Below are 20275 nucleotides of genomic sequence, written 5' to 3'. Positions count from 1 at the left end.
ACAGATATAAATGGCAGGTCAGAAGATCATTTTAGGATGTTTGGGATTTCCAAATAAAATTCCATGTAATGTTGTAACGGGTAGGAACACGAGAGTCCTAGTTACAGGCTCATTCTTCTTCCTACATAATCAGTGGAACGCAAGCAGTTAACCACACAGAAAGCCTTACATTATGTAGGTAGGTCGCACAATTGTCAAACAGGTCATGAACTGCTGAGCTCACTAATAAAACACTTGTGTGCGCTTGTATCATCAGAAGCAGGAAACCAACAATGGATTGTCAGAAGATCACAAGGCTGGGAAGAAGGGGCACGCTATGTGACCTAACTAGCAAATATGGTTTAAAGAAGATGGAACAGTTCTTGTTTTTATTGTGATGTTCACTAATCACCTTTACAAATGTGCTAACCTTTATGACACGTTATGGTACGTGTCATTTACTAGGTTTTTTTTTTCATAGTTAAAAAAAATCATTGAAGGAAATTGTAATATTCAGAGAGCCCCGCCGATGAGCTGCGTGATGTGCAATCCCTTCATTTAGCGGATTGGTGGGGTTGCTAAGAGTCAGCCCACCCACGCTGATGGTCGATCCTGGAGGGATCACAATTAATAGCAGGGTTGGCTGACAGATTTTCCTCCAAGCCTGCCAATCTACATTAATGCTATTTTTTAATCAGGTAAATTTTTGTTTTTTCGTAATTGTGATTTAAAGAGCTGTAAAAAAAAATTTGTTCGGATATTCAAATAATATATGCATCTTTTATTGGTGATACATAGGGCTTAATTGCTATATTATTTATCATACTTTTTTATGCCGATATCAGGCATGTGAAAATAAAGGAAATATAGGTCTGTTTTTCAAATTTTTTTTTTCAATTATGACCACTGAAATCATTTCTGTAACAATTATTTTTATATAGGACACTTTTTCACTATGGTGGCAGGGCTAGTAACAGTGATTTGTATTGGACCAAGACCATTGGAGGACATTTCAACATTTAAATACTTTTTTTTTTGTCTGATTTCCCCTGTAACTGTAGTTGGTATATTATCCCCAGTTACAGTGTAAATGCAACCTCCTGACTGCATAGCAGAGCTGAATGTGTCTCATAGGACCCAGCAGCTCCTGCTCCCTCCCTATACCCAGCGATCACATGACCACTGGGTCAGAAGGCGAAAGAGAGGGTAGCACTTTCTATTACTGTGTAACCAGCGCTTGTTTAGTGCTGTGTGAACAGCTAACGAGAAGGCAGAAACGGTGATAAACCATCTCTGCCTTCTCTATGAGGAGCTTGGCTGTGTCCGACAGCCGGCTCCCTCTCTCTCACAGCTGTATGATTGCAGGCAGCTGCTCTACTATGAGGTGACGTTTTCAAACCTCACTGCAGAGAAGAACGCGGACCGCCTTAACGATTAAACTCTATGGGCAGTCCAGAAGCAGTTAAAATAGCACGTAAGCTTTTGACAACTCTTATGTATGGGCAACGTAATGACTGAACTTTATTGCATGGGCTTATATTTCACTGGTTATGTGTACTGCAATTTAGCCAGAAAAACAAACAAAAAAAAACACATTAAGGATTGCACTTCAAAATCCATGTCATACCTGCTGACTTTGTTATAAAGTTTTCACCCTATACATTAAAGAAAATATGCAATCCATTTAAAACCCATGCTGCATGTAAAGTTCTGCAGTATTTTGCAATATACATTATGTTTTAACTCCTCACAAGTGCTTGCTGTATTCAATAAGAATCCTTAAAGAAGTCTCAGCAATTATTTCCCCTAAATCCTCCTAATTATGTAGGTAAGTGATGTAGTGCAAGCGGCATTACCACAGGGGTTTGTGTGTGGAGCTGATGTCGTTTTATCACTTAAGTCTCCGGAGCGTCGTTTAGTTTCTCATAGACTTACACTGGAAAAAAGTGCTGGCCCACACAGCGTGCGACACTGGAAACAAAGTGCCGGCCCACACAGCGTGCGACACTGGAAACAAAGTGCCGGCCCACACAGCGTGCGACACTGGAAACAAAGTGCCGGCCCACACAGCGTGCGACACTGGAAACAAAGTACAGGTCCACACAGCGTGCGACACTGGAAACAAAGTGCCGGCCCACACAGCGTGCGACACTGGAAACAAAGTGCCGGCCCACACAGCGTGCGACACTGGAAACAAAGTGCCGGCCCACACAGCGTGCGACACTGGAAACAAAGTGCCGGCCCACACAGCGTGCGACACTGGAAACAAAGTGCCGGCCCACACAGCGTGCGACACTGGAAACAAAGTGCCGGCCCACACAGCGTGCGACACTGGAAACAAAGTGCCGGCCCACACAGCGTGCGACACTGGAAACAAAGTGCTGGCCCACACAGCGTGCGACACTGGAAACAAAGTACCGGTCCACACAGCGTGCGACACTGGAAACAAAGTACCGGCCCACACAGCGTGCGACACTGGAAAAAAAGTGCTGGCCCACACAGCGCGCGACACTGGAAAAAAAGTGCTGGCCCACACAGCGTGCGACACTGGAAAAAAAGTGCTGGCCCACACAGCGTGCGACACTGGAAACAAAGTGCCGGCCCACACTGCGTGCAACACTAGAAACAAAGTGCCGGCCCACACAGCATGCAACACTGGAAACAAAGTGCTGGCCCACACAGCGTGCGACACTGGAAACAAAGTGCCGGCCCACACAGCATGCGACACTGGAAACAAAGTGCTGGCCCACACAGCGTGCGACACTGGAAACAAAGTGCCGGCCCACACAGCGTGCGACACTGGAAACAAAGGGAAGCCCAAAATCGCGTGCGCTGGCAAAGTTGAAGACCTGTCACGATTTACCGTATATGACTGTGTAGTCTTTTAAAAGACAAGCAAGTTTATCCCTTTATGATCCCAAAGCGATGCTCGAGCATCAAGAAATAGCGTTCTGAAGTTCTGTATATGTATCTGCAAGTGCATTGGGTCGCAATGATGCACTACCCTGCAGTGTATAGGAGCCAATCACCTGTCAATCACCAGGGGAGAGTGGCGCTAGGCAGGGAATACAGGGCAAGGCTGAGGAACTGTAAGTGAATCGCCACACCCCAATGCACTTGCAGATACATATATACAGAACTTCAGAATGGGTCATGAATAAATCAACTTGCTTACAGTACAGACCAAAAGTTTGGACACACCTTCTCATTTAAAGATTTTTCTGTATTTTCATGACTTTGAAAATTGTACATTCACACTGAAGGCATCAAAGCTATGAATTAACACATGTGGAATTATATTGTTATATATATTAACAAAAAAGTGTGAAACAACTGAAAATATGTCTTATATTCTAGGTTCTTCAAAGTAGCCACCTTTTGCTTTGATGACTGCTTTGCACACTCTTGGCATTCTCTTGATGAGCTTCAAGAGGTAGTCACTGGAAATGGTCTTCCAACAATCTTGAAGGAGTTCCCAGAGATGCTTTGCACTTGTTGGCCCTTTTGCCTTCACTCTGCGGTCCAGCTCACCCCAAACCATCTCGATTGGGTTCAGGTCTGGTGACTGTGGAGGCCAGGTCATCTGGCGTAGCACCCCATCACTCTCCTTCTTGGTCAAATAGCCCTTACACAGACTGGAGGTGTGTTTGGAGTCATTGTCCTGTTGAAAAATAAATGATGGTCCAACTAAACGCAAACCGGATGGAATAGCATGCCGCTGCAAGATGCTGTGGTAGCCATGCTGGTTCAGTATGCCTTCAATTTTGAATAAATCCCTAACAGTGTCACCAGCAAAGCACCCCCATACCTCCTCCTCCATGCTTCACGGTGGGAACCAGGCATGTAGAGTCCATCTGTTCACCTTTCCTGGGTCGCACAAAGACACGGTGGTTGGAACCAAAGATCTCAAATTTGGACTCATCAGACCAAAGCACAGATTTCCACTGGTCTAATGTCCATTCCTTGTGTTCTTTAGCCCAAACAAGTCTCTTCTGCTTGTTGCCTGTCCTTAGCAGTGGTTTCCTAGCAGCTATTTTCCCATGAAGGCCTGCTGCACAAAGTCTCCTCTTAACAGTTGTTGAAGAGATGTGTCTGCTGCTAGAACTCTGTGTGGCATTGACCTTGTCTCTCATCTGAGCTGCTGTTAACCTGCGATTTCTGAGGCTGGTGACTTGGATAAACTTATCCTCAGAAGCAGAGGTGACTCTTGGTCTTCCTTTCCTGGGGCGGTCCTCATGTGAGCCAGTTTCTTTGTAGCGCTTGATGGTTTTTGCAACTGCACTTGGGGACACTTTCAAAGTTTGCCCAATTTTTCGGACTGACTGACCTTCATTTCTTAAAGTAATGATGGCCACTCGTTTTTCTTTACTTAGAGGCTTTTTTCTTGCCATAATACAAATTCTAACAGTCTATTCAGTAGGACTATCACCTGTGTATCCACCTGACTTCTGCACAACACAACTGATGGTCCCAACCCCATTTATAAGGCAAGAAATCCCACTTATTAAACCTGACAGGGCACACCTGTGAAGTGAAAACCATTTCCGATGACAACCTCTTGAAGCTCATCAAGAGAATGCCAAGAGTGTGCAAAGCAGTCATCAAAGCAAAAGGTGGCTACTTTGAAGAACCTAGAATATAAGACATATTTTCAGTTGTTTCACACTTTTTTGTTAAGTATATAATTGCACATGTGTTAATTCATAGTTTTGATGCCTTCAGAGTGAATGTACAATTTTCATAGTCATGAAAATACAGAAAAATCTTTAAATGAGAAGGTGTGTCCAAACTTTTGGTCTGTACTGTATATATATATATATATATATATGTATATACACACACATACGTATGATATACACACACCCTGTATATTGCTATATATAAATACACACACTAATACTATTATTATAGCTTGTCACAATAATTGAATGCACCCGAGCAGCTGCAGGTGTAAATGATTTCTTCCCAGTCCACTCATGGTAGAAGGAAGAGGAACAATCCATCACCTTCAGGAGCAGCAGTGTTCTCTTGTCTTACCAGGAGCAGCTCTGCAAGTCAGCAATGTCAGCCAGGACAATGTTATTTAGAGGGGGAAGAGGAATGGTCACAGCCACTAACCTGCAGTTGGGGGGAGGGTCCAGGGTGATATCTGCCAGTTCCTTCTGAATCCTGCAACAAAAATAAGAAAGCAACAGTTAGAATTGCTGCCCTGACAGCCATCCGCCTGTGTGTGAGGGGACGCACTAGTCATTTACATACTGCAGACAAGGTCTCACAGATTGGAGCCACCAGTGCACACAGAACCACATCGTGTACTCGGGAGCCACCGTCTAATGGTGGCAGCCATGGATCTCTGCACAGGAACCACTCCACTAAATAGCCATTCACTGTATACCGTTTCTATGCACCCGTTCTTCCAAATCCGGGTTTTCTTGGAGAAACTCCAACAATCACCTGCATTCCCTATAAGTCCAGCATGAAATATCCAAGGCACAAGACAGAATGTTTTGGCCACATATGGGCCTCTATCAAGTCATAGATTAGTACACTCTCATACACAGTGCTACATATGGGACATGGATGGGCCATACCTTCTTCCTCCTTAGTCCCACCTCCATCACCATGGCAATACTAAACTGATTTATATTAAAATCCTTAGCTCAACGGGCAATCTAAAATGTATGGCTTACTTAAAGGGGCAGTCCAACAGCACAGCTCTGTAGTCTGTGTATTGGCCCCGGATCTTTCCTTTATTCCCTATATCTTGTGCGCTTATGTCACCAGCACCTCAAAAGCCATCTCTAGAATTCTACGTTTTCTTACCTCTGACTCTGCAAAAATTCTTATTCATTCTCACCTGGACTATTGTAAAACTATACTGATCGGTCTCTCTCTTTTTAAACTCTCTCCTCTCCAATCCGTCCTGAATGTTCCTGTCCAACTGCTAAACCAATGCCTCTACCCTGTGCCAGCCATTGTACTGGTTGCCCATCCGCTACAGAATACAATATAAACTTATCACTCTCACCTGCAAAGCTCTCCACAGTTCTGTACTGCCCTAAATCTCCTCTCTCATCTCTATCACCCTTGTTCTGCTAATGACCTAAGACTAACAATAAGCTCAACCTCCCACTCCCGTCTCCAAGACTTCTCATGCTGCGCCAGTTCTCTGGAATGCACTACCCCAGACAATTTGATTAATTCCCAGTATCCACAAGTTTAAGTGTTCCCTAAAAAACGTATTTCTTTAGACAAGCCTATCGCCTCACTTACCTAACTATTCCCATTTTGCCCTTCCTAAATTTTCCTCAGTATCTGGTCCCTCGTAACATCTGGTTACACACCCTCTGTAACATACCTGGCGGCGTCTTTGCATAGTGGTCCATCTCCCACTGTGCAAGAGCGCGCACTTGAGAATGTCTCTCTGGCTTCCCTCCATGCTGTCTGTTTGTGTCTGTTTCTGCTGCTTAAGGGCGGCGCCCGATCACTTCCTGCTTTTTGTACCTGCTGTGGGTCACACCCCTTGTGCGTCCTCAACCTATTGCTGTCTGTCACCTGGTATTTAACCCAGCTGCTCCAATCAATCCCTGCCTGAGCATCTTGCCCTGTCAGTTGGCTTTTGTCTCTGACATGCCAGGTCCTGTCTATGTTACCTGTCTTGCAGTATCTGGTCCCATGTCTGTACTGTGTCCTATCTGTGTACCCTAACCTGCAGTCTGTACACGTTCCTTGCCTCTTGTCTGCCTATCCTGGAGGCTGTATTTCCAGGCCTGTCTGAACAAGCTCCTAGCCTGTTCCTCCCGCCTTCTAGGGGCCGCATTCCCAGACCCGCTCCTGTATTCCGCTGCAGCGTCGGTCTCCTCCGTACACTCAGTTCCAGTCTGAACTCTCTCCTATCTTTTACCTGTTTTTTCTCTGTCCGTTCCTTTCCTTTTTCTGCAGAGTCTGAACTCGTACCTAACTCCTGCTTGTTGTCTCTGTACTCCCGTTTGTGAGTTTGTGGTCCACTCGCTACTTCTCTGCAAGTACCCTGTGGGTATCTGGCTCTGCCTTTCCCTTCCTGTCTGTTCCGTGTGAACAGAGCCCTGTCCCCCCTGCTCTGCCTTGCTCTCCGCTCCAGGCGGCCTCGTCCTGCTCTGCTCTTGCTCACCGCTCCAGGCGGTCTCGTCCTGCTCTGCTCTTGCTCACCGCTCCAGGCGGTCTCGTCCTGCTCTGCTCTTGCTCACCGCTCCAGGCGGTCTCGTCCTGCTCTGCTCTTGCTCACCGCTCCAGGCGGTCTCGTCCTGCTCTGCTCTTGCTCACCGCTCCAGGCGGTCTCGTCCTGCTCTGCTCTTGCTCACCGCTCCAGGCGGTCTCGTCCTGCTCTGCTCTTGCTCACCGCTCCAGGCAGTCTCGTCCTGCTCTGCTCTTTCTCACTGTTCCGGCAGTCTCGTTCTGCTCTCTCCCTTTACCTCACTGCTCCGGCAGTCTCACTCAGCTCCCTCTTTCTCACTGCTCCGGCAGTCTCGTTCTGCTCTCTCCTTCTTTCTCACTGCTCCAGCAGTCTCGCTCTGTTCCTTCTTTCTCACTGCTCCAGCAGTCTCGCTCTGCTCCTTCTTTCTCACTGCTCCGGCAGTCTCGCTCTGCTCCTTCTTTCTCACTGCTCCGGCAGTCTCGTTCTGCTCTGACTCTTTGCTCCGCTCCTGGCGGCCTCGTCTTGCTCTCAACCTGCTGTGTTTGTATACCGCTTCTGCGGTCCTGTTCCAGAAGTCCCAGTCTGTACTGGGTTCTATCCTCTCTGTGCTCCAACCTGTTGTATCTGCCAGTACCTCCCCGTCTGCATACCAGTGTGCCAGCCTAAACCTTCCAGTTCCTGTATTCCCCGGTGTGGGCCAACAGCCGTCTCCGGAGTCTGACCTGGAGTAGACCCTGGTACCTCTGCTCGGTTCCTCCCTGGTGCACTGGCGTCGTATGCCGTCGTGCGATCTTGGTCGGATCGGGCAGACACTTAGTTACGCCCCTCCAGGCACTCTCCGGTACGGTACAGTGGAATCACTACAATCACACGCTGCTCAGCCCGGGCGTGTGCATTACACCCTCCATGTCTGTACTTGTACACATACTGGCTGGTGACCAGTTCATGCAGCATTATTTGAGTACCCCATTTATTATACTGATGGATAGACCGTATATTACAAGCACTTTTTACTATTTACCTTTTGTGTCCCCCCTATTTCCTCAGATTGTAAGCTTGCAATCAGGGCCCTCACTCCTCTCGGTATCTGATGAATTATGTGTAATCTGTAATGTCTGACATTGTCTGTACAAGTCCCCTCTGCAATGTAAAGTGCTGCGAAATATGTTGGTGCTATAGAAATAAAATTATTATTATTCACACGTGGGTACTGCAGATCAACTCCTATTAAAAGGAGTTAGTCCTCAACAATCCCATTAAGGATTAACAGAGGCGGACTCCTGATAATATACAAAAAAAAAACACAAATTAAAAAAACAATGGGGTCACACAATCATATGCATTTGCTGAATGTACCTCGATGTTCTTAGAATATTAATTATATCAACATAAAAGAAAAATCTTTTGTCATCAGGCCAGAACCTTTCAGCCCTGATATACAGCATTCTTAAATGCTGTATATATGCTCCCAACCTGCCCTGCAAGACAAGAAAAAGAGCTTTTATTATACTAACCTGGGCGGCGGTCCGAGAGATGTCGCTCGTCCTGGTCCCTCACCTCCCTTCTTCTTGCGATGCTATCCTCCTTCTTGCTTCGTGTGGATGCCGCGTCCGTATGTCATCCACACAGTCTCCCCGGCAAGGCGCTCCTGCGCAGGCAAACTTCTCTGCCCTGAAAAGGGCAAAGCTGTATGCCTATGCCGGAGCGCCTTGCTGGGGAGTCTGAGTGGATGACATACGGACGCGGCATCTACACGAAGCAAGAAGGAGGATGGCATCGCAAGAAGAAGGGAGGTGAGGGACCAGGACGAGCGACATCTCTCGGACCGCCGCCCAGGTTAGTATAATAAAAGCTCTTTTTCTTGTCTTGCAGGCCGGGTTGGGGCATATATACAGTATTATAGAATGCTGTATATGAGGACTAAAAGGTGGTGGTCTTACCTCATATGGGACAAATCTGGCGACAGGTTCCATTTTATTGGTTTAGAAAATCTGCAACATCAAAAACTCAGCAAATACTCATAGTGAGAACGCAGCCTTATCATGAGTTCAAATAAAACATACCTGGAATTTCCACAATAAAAGGACAGGATAAATTTTAAAATCCACAGGGTCTGTTGTGGAAATGGCAGATTTCATTCATTGCTATACAGGGACGGATATGCTAAATTAGGCTTCATAATCACTAGCAAAATCCACATTTGTGGATTTCATTGTGGATTTTTTTTTAACTCTTGTACTGGAATTAGACAATGAGCGGACCCCATCATCCCATACATGCCCCCCGAGCTGCGGTACAAGCAGTATTCCTCCTCTGGATCACATGCCTGCCCAGTAAAGGCTGCTGCCTGAAATGTTTCCAATAACGTAACTTGTTAAAGGGACTATTATCTAATGTGGGAGTCACATCAAGCATATTTCCGCTACAATTCTGGGCCAATTGCCAGATAATGGTTTTAGTTTTGCAGCTTGTATGGTCAAACTTTAGAAATGATTCAGGAGCCGGTTTATGCCGTCAAATTAAACACAAGTCGTGGGAAAGTTTAAGAAATACTGCAATGAACTGTAATGAGGGTTTATCGAGGTTTCCAAAGGTCCCTTCTCACGTATCCACACAGGGCACAAATCATTTGGCACCTACTCCAATCATTGATCCTCAGGGGAGAAAGTTGTAAGGACGCATAGAAAGTAGATGTATTGTAAAGTGCTGAGGAATATGCCTGCGCCATAGAAATAAAAATGATTATATATGGAGAAATCTGGGAAGTAAAGGAGCTCTAGACTGGGCCATGCTGGCAGTAAGGTGCCCAGAACCAATCCCTAGGATCATCGTCTACCTAGCTCCTGGGATCGGGCCAGTGGTGCCATACACATCAGATCATTGGAGAAGAACTCCCGACAATCTAATGAGTGCTAAAGGGTTCAAAGTGGAAAGTGACTGTCAGCCGCTTATCCTTCTCTCCAGTGCTGAGTGAGGAGCTGGAGCAGAGACAACAGACAATCTAAAATATATGGTTTAATTTAAAGGGATGTCCAAGAGCACAGCAATGTACAGTGTGTAGTGGCTGCACCCAGGTACTGCAGATCAACTCCTATGCAAATAAAAGGGGTTAGTCTTGGACACCGCCTTAAGGGTCAAAGACTGACTTCAATGTTCTTCATTTGGATGACTGACATGAAGTCCAGCAAAGTGTCTGCCAAACATCACCAAATAACATGGCTACATTTCCTAAAAGTCTGACAAATATTTGCAAAATGTGAGCGACTCCTTAACAGCTCTTTTTATATGCTTTGCGTGAGAGCTTAAAGGGATTGTCCGGGCACAACATTCTGATGATCCATCCACAGCAAAGGTCATCAATATCAGATAAGTGAGCGTCCAACACCCCCACCGCCAATCAGCTATTATTTGCCCCGAGGGCCACTTTTCTGGAGTAATGTCCTTCCTTTCAGAGTTTTTAGTATTTGCGCCTTATCCTCTATTTTTTTGTTTTGTGCCACTTTTGATGATGTTGTTTTTCTTTCCCTCAACAACTTTACTTATCCAGATAATTTAGACAGATCTATGAAAAGAGACTTTCTCCAAATGAAACTTTTTTTTTTGTTAACATCTCACTCCGGTCCCTCACTGGAGTAAGGTTTCTTACTTTCAGAACTGAACAGTTACAAAAAAACAGTTAACGACAAAAATAAAGAGCATTTTTTATTTTGCTGTAAATTCATAAATTGTGCGGTCCAGTGTGAGGGATTTGGCACAAAAACCTTAGCGAACACAACAAGAAAAAAAAAGAAAAAAGGACTTCAATTAATCACAAATGATGAATCGGGCCCTTAGAATAAAGATGCAAAGCGCAGATCGTATAATGTGTTGTGGCCGAAGAATGGGAACTGAGCTGCAGCACCCAGCACACTGAATGGAGCAGCCACCATAGCAAATCAGCTGCCTGGGGAGCGTGTGTGGGGGGAGAATTTGTGGGGGTTCTGGGTGTTACACCCCTACCGATATCATATGGATAGGTAATCAATATGTTGTGCCCAGACAAAGAGGACCTATCACCAGGTCAGGAGTGGCCAGTTTATGCTCTTATTTTATGCCCACTGCTCCTCTTAGGAATCTATTGTTTTTTTTAATCCGCCATAAAGTTCCAGAAAAATAGATCTTTTTTATTTAGTGCCAATTTGGTCTTTACAAGGGGGAAAGGCTCACAGAGTAATAATGCAGCGCAGCCTAAGGACACGCCGCCAGAGAAAGCTGTAAGCCACACCCCCTTGTAAAAGACAATAAAAACTAACTATATTAAAACGTCCACATCTGTGGAACCGTTTCGCGGGTATTAAAGAAAAATCAGCGTACTACTGCACACTTTTCTCCTGGTGACAAGTCTGTTTTAATGTACGGTATAATAAAATAAATACTTGCATTCCCCATAAAAAATATATATAATTTTTTCCCCAGATCTGAAATGTGCCATTCCTCTGTTATTCCCACTGGAAATGTGTGAATATATTGATGACTGTTTCTATCTTCTCCCCTTCTTTGATTGACAGCTCTGGCTTCATAGATCCAGAGAAGGGAGGAGATAAGAGGGAAAACAAGCAGGTGGGAGATGTACTAAATGATTGGCCGCCATGATGCACCTAGCGCCTGCACATGGTGTGATCAGTCATCCTGTGCTGACAGAGTCCCTTTAACTAATTGTTGTGAGTCCCTGCAGTCTGACATTGTCCAATCAGTGCTGAAAATGTCAGACTGTTGAGACACGTCCCGTTCACAGCTCAATGCTAACACCAGTTTGTCAATTTATTCAGACATTTCCAGGAAGAATAACAGAGGAATGAAGCATTGCTGTGCTTTAGAACGAATATACACTGCTCAAAAAAATAAAAGGAACACTCAAATAACACATCCTAGATCTGAATGAATGAAATATTCTCATTGAATACTTTGTTCTGTACAAAGTTGAATGTGCAGACAACAAAATCACACAAAAATCATCAATGGAAATCAAATTTATTAACCAATGTAGGCCTGGATTTGGAGTCACCCCCAAAATTAAAGTGGAAAAACATACTACAGGCTGATCCAACTTTGACGTAATGTCCTTAAAACAAGTCAAAATGAGGCTCAGTATTGTGTGTGGCCTCCACGTGCCTGTATGACCTCCCTACAATGCCTGGGCATGCTCCTGATGAGGTTGCGGATGGTCTCCTGTGGGATCTCCTCCCAGACCTGGACTAAAGCATCCGCCAACTCCTGGACAGTCTGTGGTGCAACGTGACGTTGGTGGATGGAGCGAGACATGATGTCCCAGATGTGCTCAATCGGATTCAGGTCTGGGGAACGGGCGGGCCAGTCCATAGCTTCAATGCCTTCATCTTGCAGGAACTGCTGACACACTCCAGCCACATGAGGTCTGGCATTGTCCTGCATTAGGAGGAACCCAGGGCCAACCGCACCAGCATATGATCTCAGAAGGGGTCTGAGGATCTCATCTCGGTACCTAATGGCAGTCAGGCTACCTCTGGCGAGCACATGGAGGGCTGTGAGGCCCTCCAAAGAAATGCCACCCCACAACATTACTGACCCACTGCCAAACCGGTCATGCTGAAGGATGTTGCAGGCAGCAGATCGCTCTTCACAGTGTCTCCAAACTCTGTCACGTCTGTCACATGTGCTCAGTGTGAACCTGCTTTCATCTGTGAAGAGCACAGGGAACCAGTGGCGACTTTGCCAATCCTGGTGTTCTGTGGCAAATTCAAAGTGTCCTGCACGGTGTTGGGCTGTGAGCACAACCCCCATCTATGGATGTCGGGCCCTCATACCACCCTCATGGAGTCGGTTTCTAACCGTTTGTAAAGACACATGCACATTTGTGGCCTGCTGGAGGTCATTTTGCAGGGCTCTGGCAGTGCTCCTCCTGTTCCTCCTTGCACAAAGGCGGAGGTAGCGGTCCTTCTGTTGGGCTGTTGCCCTCCTACGGCCCCCTCCACGTCTCCGGGTGTACTGGCCTGTCTCCTGGTAGCGCCTCCAGCCTCTGGACACTACGCTGACAGGCACAGCAAACCTTCTTGCCACAGCTGGCATTGATATGCCATCCTGAATGAGCTGCACTACCTGAGCAACTTCTGTGGGTTGTAGAGTCCGTTAAAGCACAACCAACATTCAAAAGTGACCAAAACATCAGCCAGAAAGCATTGGTACTGAGATGTGGACTGTGGTCCCCACCTGCAGAACCACTCCTTTATTGAGTGGGTCTTGATAATTGCCAATAATTTCCATCTATTGTCTATTCCATTAGCACAACAGCATGTGAAATTGATTGTCAATCAGTGTTGCTTCCTAAGTGGACAGTTTGATTTCACAGAAGTTTGATTTACTTGGAGTTATATTCTGTGGTTTAAGTGTTCCCTTTATTTTTTTGAGCAGTGTATGTTTACTAAAACACACATCTGGAGAGCCAAGAAAACCTCTTTAAAAGGGACCTGTATCTAGTGAAAACTGACCAGTTTTTGCTCTCATTTTAATTCCTGCTGCTCCGGAGTGTTTAGCATTTTTTATCAATCCTCCATAAGGCTGCAGGGATATGGGCTTTTATATCTAGCACTAATTTTATCTTCTTTTCTAGGGGGGGGGCGGCTCACAGGGTAATTAGTGCAGTCCAGGGCACGCCCAGATGCTGCTGAGCTATGAATGCGAGTGTGAAGGTGTCTGTCCCCAGAGTCAGCTCTGAAGACAAGCCCCATTGGCCTGCAAGCAGAGACTTCACATATAGCTTTCCAAAAGCTACAAATGAGAATGACTCTGCAATGGAGCGATGCAGCAGAAAATGAAAAAGAGCGGCAGAATCTGGAAAGCTCAGGAATTTTTTCAAGGCATGTACAGTAACTCATTTTTTTTTGAGAAAGTGACCCTTCTCTTTAAAGAGGTGGTTTGGTCTTCTGATAAAAGTCTAAACTCTTTTGTAACTGCAGTCTTTAATCCTGACAGCGTGTGGTGTGCACACTGTCAAGATTCATTGGTGTGGCTGATTAGAGTGACTTTGCATACTTACAGCCACATTCTGACTAGACGTGCTCAGCTTCTCTTAGTACAAGTGACATAAGAGAAGCTGAACAAGTCTAGTTGTCATATGATCTCATATAAGCAAATTGACTACTTGCGGTCATGTCACCCGCTCTCACCAGCAATACCAGTGAATCCTGGCAGCGCGCACAATGCACACTGCTAGGATACAGATTTCTGCAGTCGTGTAGATTGTATACTTTTATCAGAAGCCTGGACAACCCCTTTAGGCGACAGTGCCCCCAATCTATAAGAAGGAAGTGTCTGTAGAGAACAGTGCTTTTCATTTTTTAATCTAATAACGAGCACATCTATCAAATGAACTTTGCCAGAAAAGTGGAGTGATGCACGTTGGAATAATGATGCAAATGACAGGTGTCACATTTATGAAAGATTTGCACTGGTTTTAACCTTCTTCTGTACCATAGATTTATTTAGAAAACAAAGGATGCAGTAGGGGCTGCACAGCGCACGGTGAGCTCCCCTTGTTTTGTCATTTCCATGATAATATCGCTCAGTGGTTGTTTACAGCTCATTAATCTAGAATTATCCTCATTTTCTATATACAATTATGTAAAGTCTTCAGCTCCTCTTACAGTGGGGGTCACACTTCCAGACTGAGGTCACAGCCCCCATACAGGAGTAATCAGGGGAGGATCAGCGGCAATTATTTTAATCAAAAGATTCTTCACCTGTATAATGCAAAATCTCTCAGTGCACAGAGCAGAGACAGACAAGTGACCCTCGGACCAGTTTGCCTCTTACTAGAGCCAGTTTGATTTTATAATTGGATCGAAAATGAGAACGTCTAAAAGGAGCAATGGATTTGTGAGCCAGTACGTCCTGAGACTGGTCCGGCCCTGGCTTAGGATCTTCTTGTAGGATGTTCACGGTCCTGATCACATGGACAATATCACTAAAAGAGATGAGAAATGGACCCTGGCTGGATACACCACATAGTCTGAATGGACACACAATACTGTATATCCAGCATTGCATATCCTATCGTTAAGGCCCCATACACATTAGATGAACGGCGGTGAACCTGCAGATATCAGTGCGATAGGCCAACAGCCTAATGTGTATGTGGGTCTCCAACAGATGATGTTAGGAGAGAGAAGAGTCCAGCAAGTCCAATCTCAGACAGTCGATCCTTTTGTTCTCCAAGGGATATGCCGCTGTCACACAGTTCTGGTAGTGGTGGTCTCATAAAGCACACAGAACACTCACGCTAGCAAAGCATGCCTAATAATGGGGGGCTCGGGAGACATAGCTATTGGATAACAACTGTGATCTATCGTGTATGAGGGGCTTTAGATTAGTCTATGTAGGGAGAGCAGACAGCAACCATGGTCATTAGACCAGCCTAAGTATCCCGTCCACACAGAGCTGCACGTGTATAATATATATTATATACAGTTGAAACCCGAAGTTTACATACACTATATAAAAAGACACATATGTATGTTTTTCTCAATGTCTGAAATGAAATCAGAATAAACCTTTCCCGTTTTAGGTCAATTAGAATTACCATAATTTTTAATATTTCCCAAATGGCAGAATAATGAGATAGAATGTTTTAAGGAATTTTTATTACTTACTGCAAAGTCAAAAGTTTACATACACTACAATTACTATTCCTTTAAACAATTCTGGACTGCCCATATGATGATGTCATGTGTTTGGAAGCTTCGGATAGTTTTTTTTCGCAAAATCTGAGTTAATTAGAGATACACCTGTGAATGTATTTTAATGCACACCTGAAACACACTGCTTCTTTGTGTAGCATCATGGGAAAGTCTAAAGAAATCAGCCAAGATATCAGGAAGAGAATTGTGGACTTGCACAAGTCTGGCTCATCTTTGGGTACAATTTCAAGATACCTGAAGGTGCCTCGTTCATCTGTACAAACAATTATATGCAAGTACAAACAAGATGGGAATCTCCAGCCATCATACTGCTCAGGAAGGAGACGGGTTCTGTGTCCCAGAGATGAACGTGCTTTGGTCCGACATGTGCATATCAACCCAAAGACAAAAGCAAAAGACCTTGTGGAGATGATGGCGGAAGCTGGTAAGATTGTGTGAATATCCACAGTGAAACGAGTACTGTATCAACATGGGCTGAGAGGCCACTCTGCCAGGAAGAAGCCATTACTCCAAAAGAAACATAAAAAAGCCAGATTAAATTTTGCAAATGCACACAAGAGCAAAGACCATCATCTTTGTAGACATGTCCTGTGGTCTGATGAAACTTAAATTGAACTTTTTGGGCATAATGACCATCGTTACGTTTGGAAGCCTAAGAACACCATCCCAACTGTGAAACACGGGGGTGGCAGCATCATGTTGTGGGGTTGTTTTGCTGCAGGAAGGACTGGTGCGCTTCACAAAATAAATGGCATCATGAGAAAAGAAGATTATGTGGCAATACTGAAGCAACATCTCAAGACATCAGCCACGAAGTTAAAGCTTGGGTGGAAATGGGTCTTCCAAATGGACAATGACCCAAAGCATACTGCCAAAATGGTACCAAAGTGGCTTAAGGATAACAAAGTCAATGTTTTGGAGTGGCCATCACAAAGCCCTGATCTCAATCCTATTGAAAATTTATGGGCAAAACTGAAAAGTTAGGTGCGAGCAAGGCGACCTACAAACCTGGATCAGTTACACCAGTTTTGTTAGGAGGAGTGGGCCCAAATTCCGACCAACTATTGTGAGAAGCTTGTGGAAGGATATCCCAAATATTTGACCCAAGTCATTCAGTTTAAGGACAATGGTACCAAATACTAATGAAATGTATGTAAACTTTTGACTTTGCAGTAAGTAATAAAAATGCCTTAAAACATTTTCTCTCTCTCATTATTCTGGCATTTGGCAAATATTAAACATTATGGTAATCCTAATTGACCTAAAACAGGAATATAATAGCGGAGCGCAGCGTTCAGCTTTTTCTGACAGTCTCATAGCCAATGACTGGAGCAGTTGTGTGCACGTCCGGTCACCACTCCATTCAGAGGGGGCACTTCAGGGCCCAGCGTTTGGACCCCCAGCGATCAGCAATTACCCCCTAACAGGAGGAGAAACATCTAAAGATGGGAATAATGCTTCACACTGTGTTACATTTATTTGTGGCGTGCGTCAGATTCTTAGTGTAAAGTAAAGCAGCCATGAGTGTGTCTGCTAGCTCAGGGCATTCGTGCCCTGCTTGGTTTGCGGTTATGTCACTGACCGCTGATCACAAGGACATTACATCCCCCGTGTGGTTATAATGCTGGAGCCCCTCTAGCAAATCCATACGAGGGGAGACCGGGAATAGAAGATGATGGAAAATGTCTCTGATGATAAGAGCGGCCTCCGCTACCAACATGGCACCTAAAAGATGAGCCGAGTCTGCAATCAGGACTGAGCCATTACATGGAAGCATCTGCCACCTCCAATAATCACCACGTGCCCAAAAGACAGATTGTGGCCAATCTCCGGGTACAGCAGATAGAAATCTGTGCTATAATTGTCCGCTGGGTGTGCCCGGTGTGACGGCAGACAGGAGTGCCCTTTACTACACCCATCATTATTACCCCACCATTACATGATTATCACCCCATTATATCACAGTCCTTTCACTATTCCCTCAGTACTTCCCACCCTCCCACAGACGATTATTGCCACCAATGTGGCCGGCAGATGCATTGACTGCCCGGATAATAGACCCCCCGCCTCTCAGCCCCCTGCACACTGGTGTAGAGGACCTGGCACATGGGGCACAGTACAGCCCACGTCCCCCCTCACCTCTCAGGGGGCACAGCACAGCCCACGTCCCCCCTCACCTCTCAGGGGGCACAGTACAGCCCACGTCCCCCCTCGCCCACCAGGGGCACAGTACAGCCCACGTCCCCCCTCGCCGTCCAGGGGGCACAGTACAGCCCTCGTCCCCCCCTCGCCCCTCAGGGGGCACAGTACAGCCCCCGTCCCCCCTCGCCCTCCAGGGGGCACAGTACAGCTCACGTCCCCCCTTGCCCTTCAGGGGGCACAGTACAGCCCACATCCCCCCTCGCCCCTCAGGAGGCACAGTACAGCCCCCGTCCCCCCTCGCCCCTCAGGGGGCACAGTACAGCCCCCGTCCCCCCTCGCCCTCCAGGGGGCACAGTACAGCCCACGTCCCCCCTCGCTCTCCAGGGGGCACAGTACAGCCCACGTCCCCCCTCGCCCTCCAGGGGGCACAGTACAGCCCACGTCCCCCCTCGCCCTCCAGGGGGCACAGTACAGCCCACGTCCCCCCTCGCCCTCCAGGGGGCACAGTACAGCCCACGTCCCCCCTCGCGCACCAGGGGGCACAGTACAGCCCACGTCCCCCCCCTCACCCCTCAGGGGGCACAGTACAGCCCACGTTCCCCCCTCACCCCTCAGGGGGCACAGTACAGCCCACGTTCCCCCCTCACCCCTCAGGGGGCACAGTACAGCCCACGTCACCCCTCAGGGGGCACAGCACAGCCCACGTCCGCCCCCTCACCGCTCAGGGGGCACAGTACAGCCCACGTCCCCCCCTCACCCTCCAGGGGGCACAGTACAGCCCACATACCCCCCCCTCACCCTCCAGGGGGCACAGTACAGCCCACGCCCCCCCCCTCCTCCAGGGGGCACAGTACAACCCACGTCCCCGTCCCCCCCTCACCCTCCAGGGGGCACAGTACAACCCACGTCACCCCTCAGGGGGCACAGCACAGCCCATGTCCCCCCTCACTCCCCAGGGGGCACAGTACAGCCCACGTCACCCCTCAGGGGGCACAGCACAGCACAGCCCACGTCCCCCCTCATCCACCAGGGGGCCACATCATGGACGCCGCAGCTCTTGCCCTCCCCTCCTCGATAACACGCTCCTTTCCTGCCCCGACCCCACCAAAGCTGCATGGCTTTTGGGACCCCCCCAGTGCGGAGACCCCCTATAAGGGATCGCTCAGAGTTACACAGTCACCCCAAAAAGCTAACATGCAAATGAGGCGTCGTGGGTGGCACCCTGGAATGGAAATGAGCCTCGCCACCCCTTCCTTGCCGGTGAGGGGGAGAAAGGGTTAACGAGGATTGTTGACGATAAAGCGAGACTTAAAGGGGCCGCACTTTTTCCTCCTGTGATAACAGCGAGCAGTAGATCCGGGCCATTGTCCCTGTGAGCCCGCAGCCGTGTGGCCGGGCAGCGCTGTGCCTTTGTTACAGGAGGCTCACCAGTGCGGCCTGGCACCATCACCCGCTGCCATCCTGCCTGAGCACGGAGGCTGCCGCAGCCTTACCTCTTGGCGCTGGTGGACAGGAGTTTGGAGTTCTTGCTCATGCTGACTTTGCTGTCCTTCTTCCTGGCGCTGTGGTGCTGTCTGCCCGGCTCCCGGTCTATGTGCTGGCTGGAGGCGCTGGAGGAAGAGGAGCTGGTGCTGGCCCTGGAATCGTCATCCGACATAGCGAGATCACACACAGCAGCCTGCAGCGAGGAGGAGGAGGAGGAGGGCGACCAGATGTAATATCCTCCCCCACCCCAAACACCACAATGTGCTAATAGCGGCGGCCAGTGCGGAGGAGACACCGGCACAATGCGGGGGGAGCCGGGAGCCACGGGGGCAACTGCAAGGGGGTCTGCTGGAAATACCAGAATATACACCAGTCACATCTGTATGGGATAAAGGGGGCAGGGGGCACATATTTATCCCGAAGCCCATAAATATCCCATCATATACGCCACAGTCAGATTTGTATGGGATAAAGGGGGGCAAATATTTATCCTGATCACCTATACATATCCCATAATATACACCACAGTCAGATCTATATATGCTAAAGTAGTGGGGGGCCCATATGTATTCCAAAGCCCATAAATATCCCATCATATACACCACAGTCAGATTTGTATGGGATAAAGGGGGGCAAATATGAGTCGGTCGACAGGGGTAGGGGTACTCGGATACCGGGATGGATGCATTACTTCTGTGGGGATCACAGTTGGCCGTTTCCCGGTTCCATGCCCTGGACCGTCAGTAAAGGAATGGGGGTGAGGATGATGGGAGTATTGTGTCCT

At 47.2% G+C, this 20275-nt stretch overlaps 1 protein-coding gene across 1 annotated transcript in view; it reads right to left on the bottom strand.

The window, feature by feature from the left end:
• LOC141265199 (ubiquitin-conjugating enzyme E2 E1) overlaps positions 1-19806 on the bottom strand; it is a 46543-nt gene extending 26737 nt beyond the window's left edge. Inside the window, exons 1-2 of the mRNA XM_073677972.1 lie at positions 19500-19806; positions 5098-5148 (exon numbers count right to left, since the gene is read on the bottom strand). Of these exons, the coding sequence (XP_073534073.1) occupies positions 5098-5148; positions 19500-19663 (215 nt within the window). The 5' untranslated portion in view covers positions 19664-19806. The remainder of the gene's footprint in view (positions 1-5097; positions 5149-19499) is intronic.
• Positions 19807-20275: the final 469 nt, after the last annotated feature.

The sequence above is a fragment of the Phyllobates terribilis genome, unplaced genomic scaffold (genome assembly GCF_046119375.1).
Source record: "Phyllobates terribilis strain yellow unplaced genomic scaffold, ASM4611937v1 Scaffold_4__5_contigs__length_816908805, whole genome shotgun sequence".
Lineage (NCBI taxonomy): Eukaryota > Metazoa > Chordata > Amphibia > Anura > Dendrobatidae > Phyllobates > Phyllobates terribilis.
This window is presented reverse-complemented; position numbering and strand designations above follow the sequence as displayed.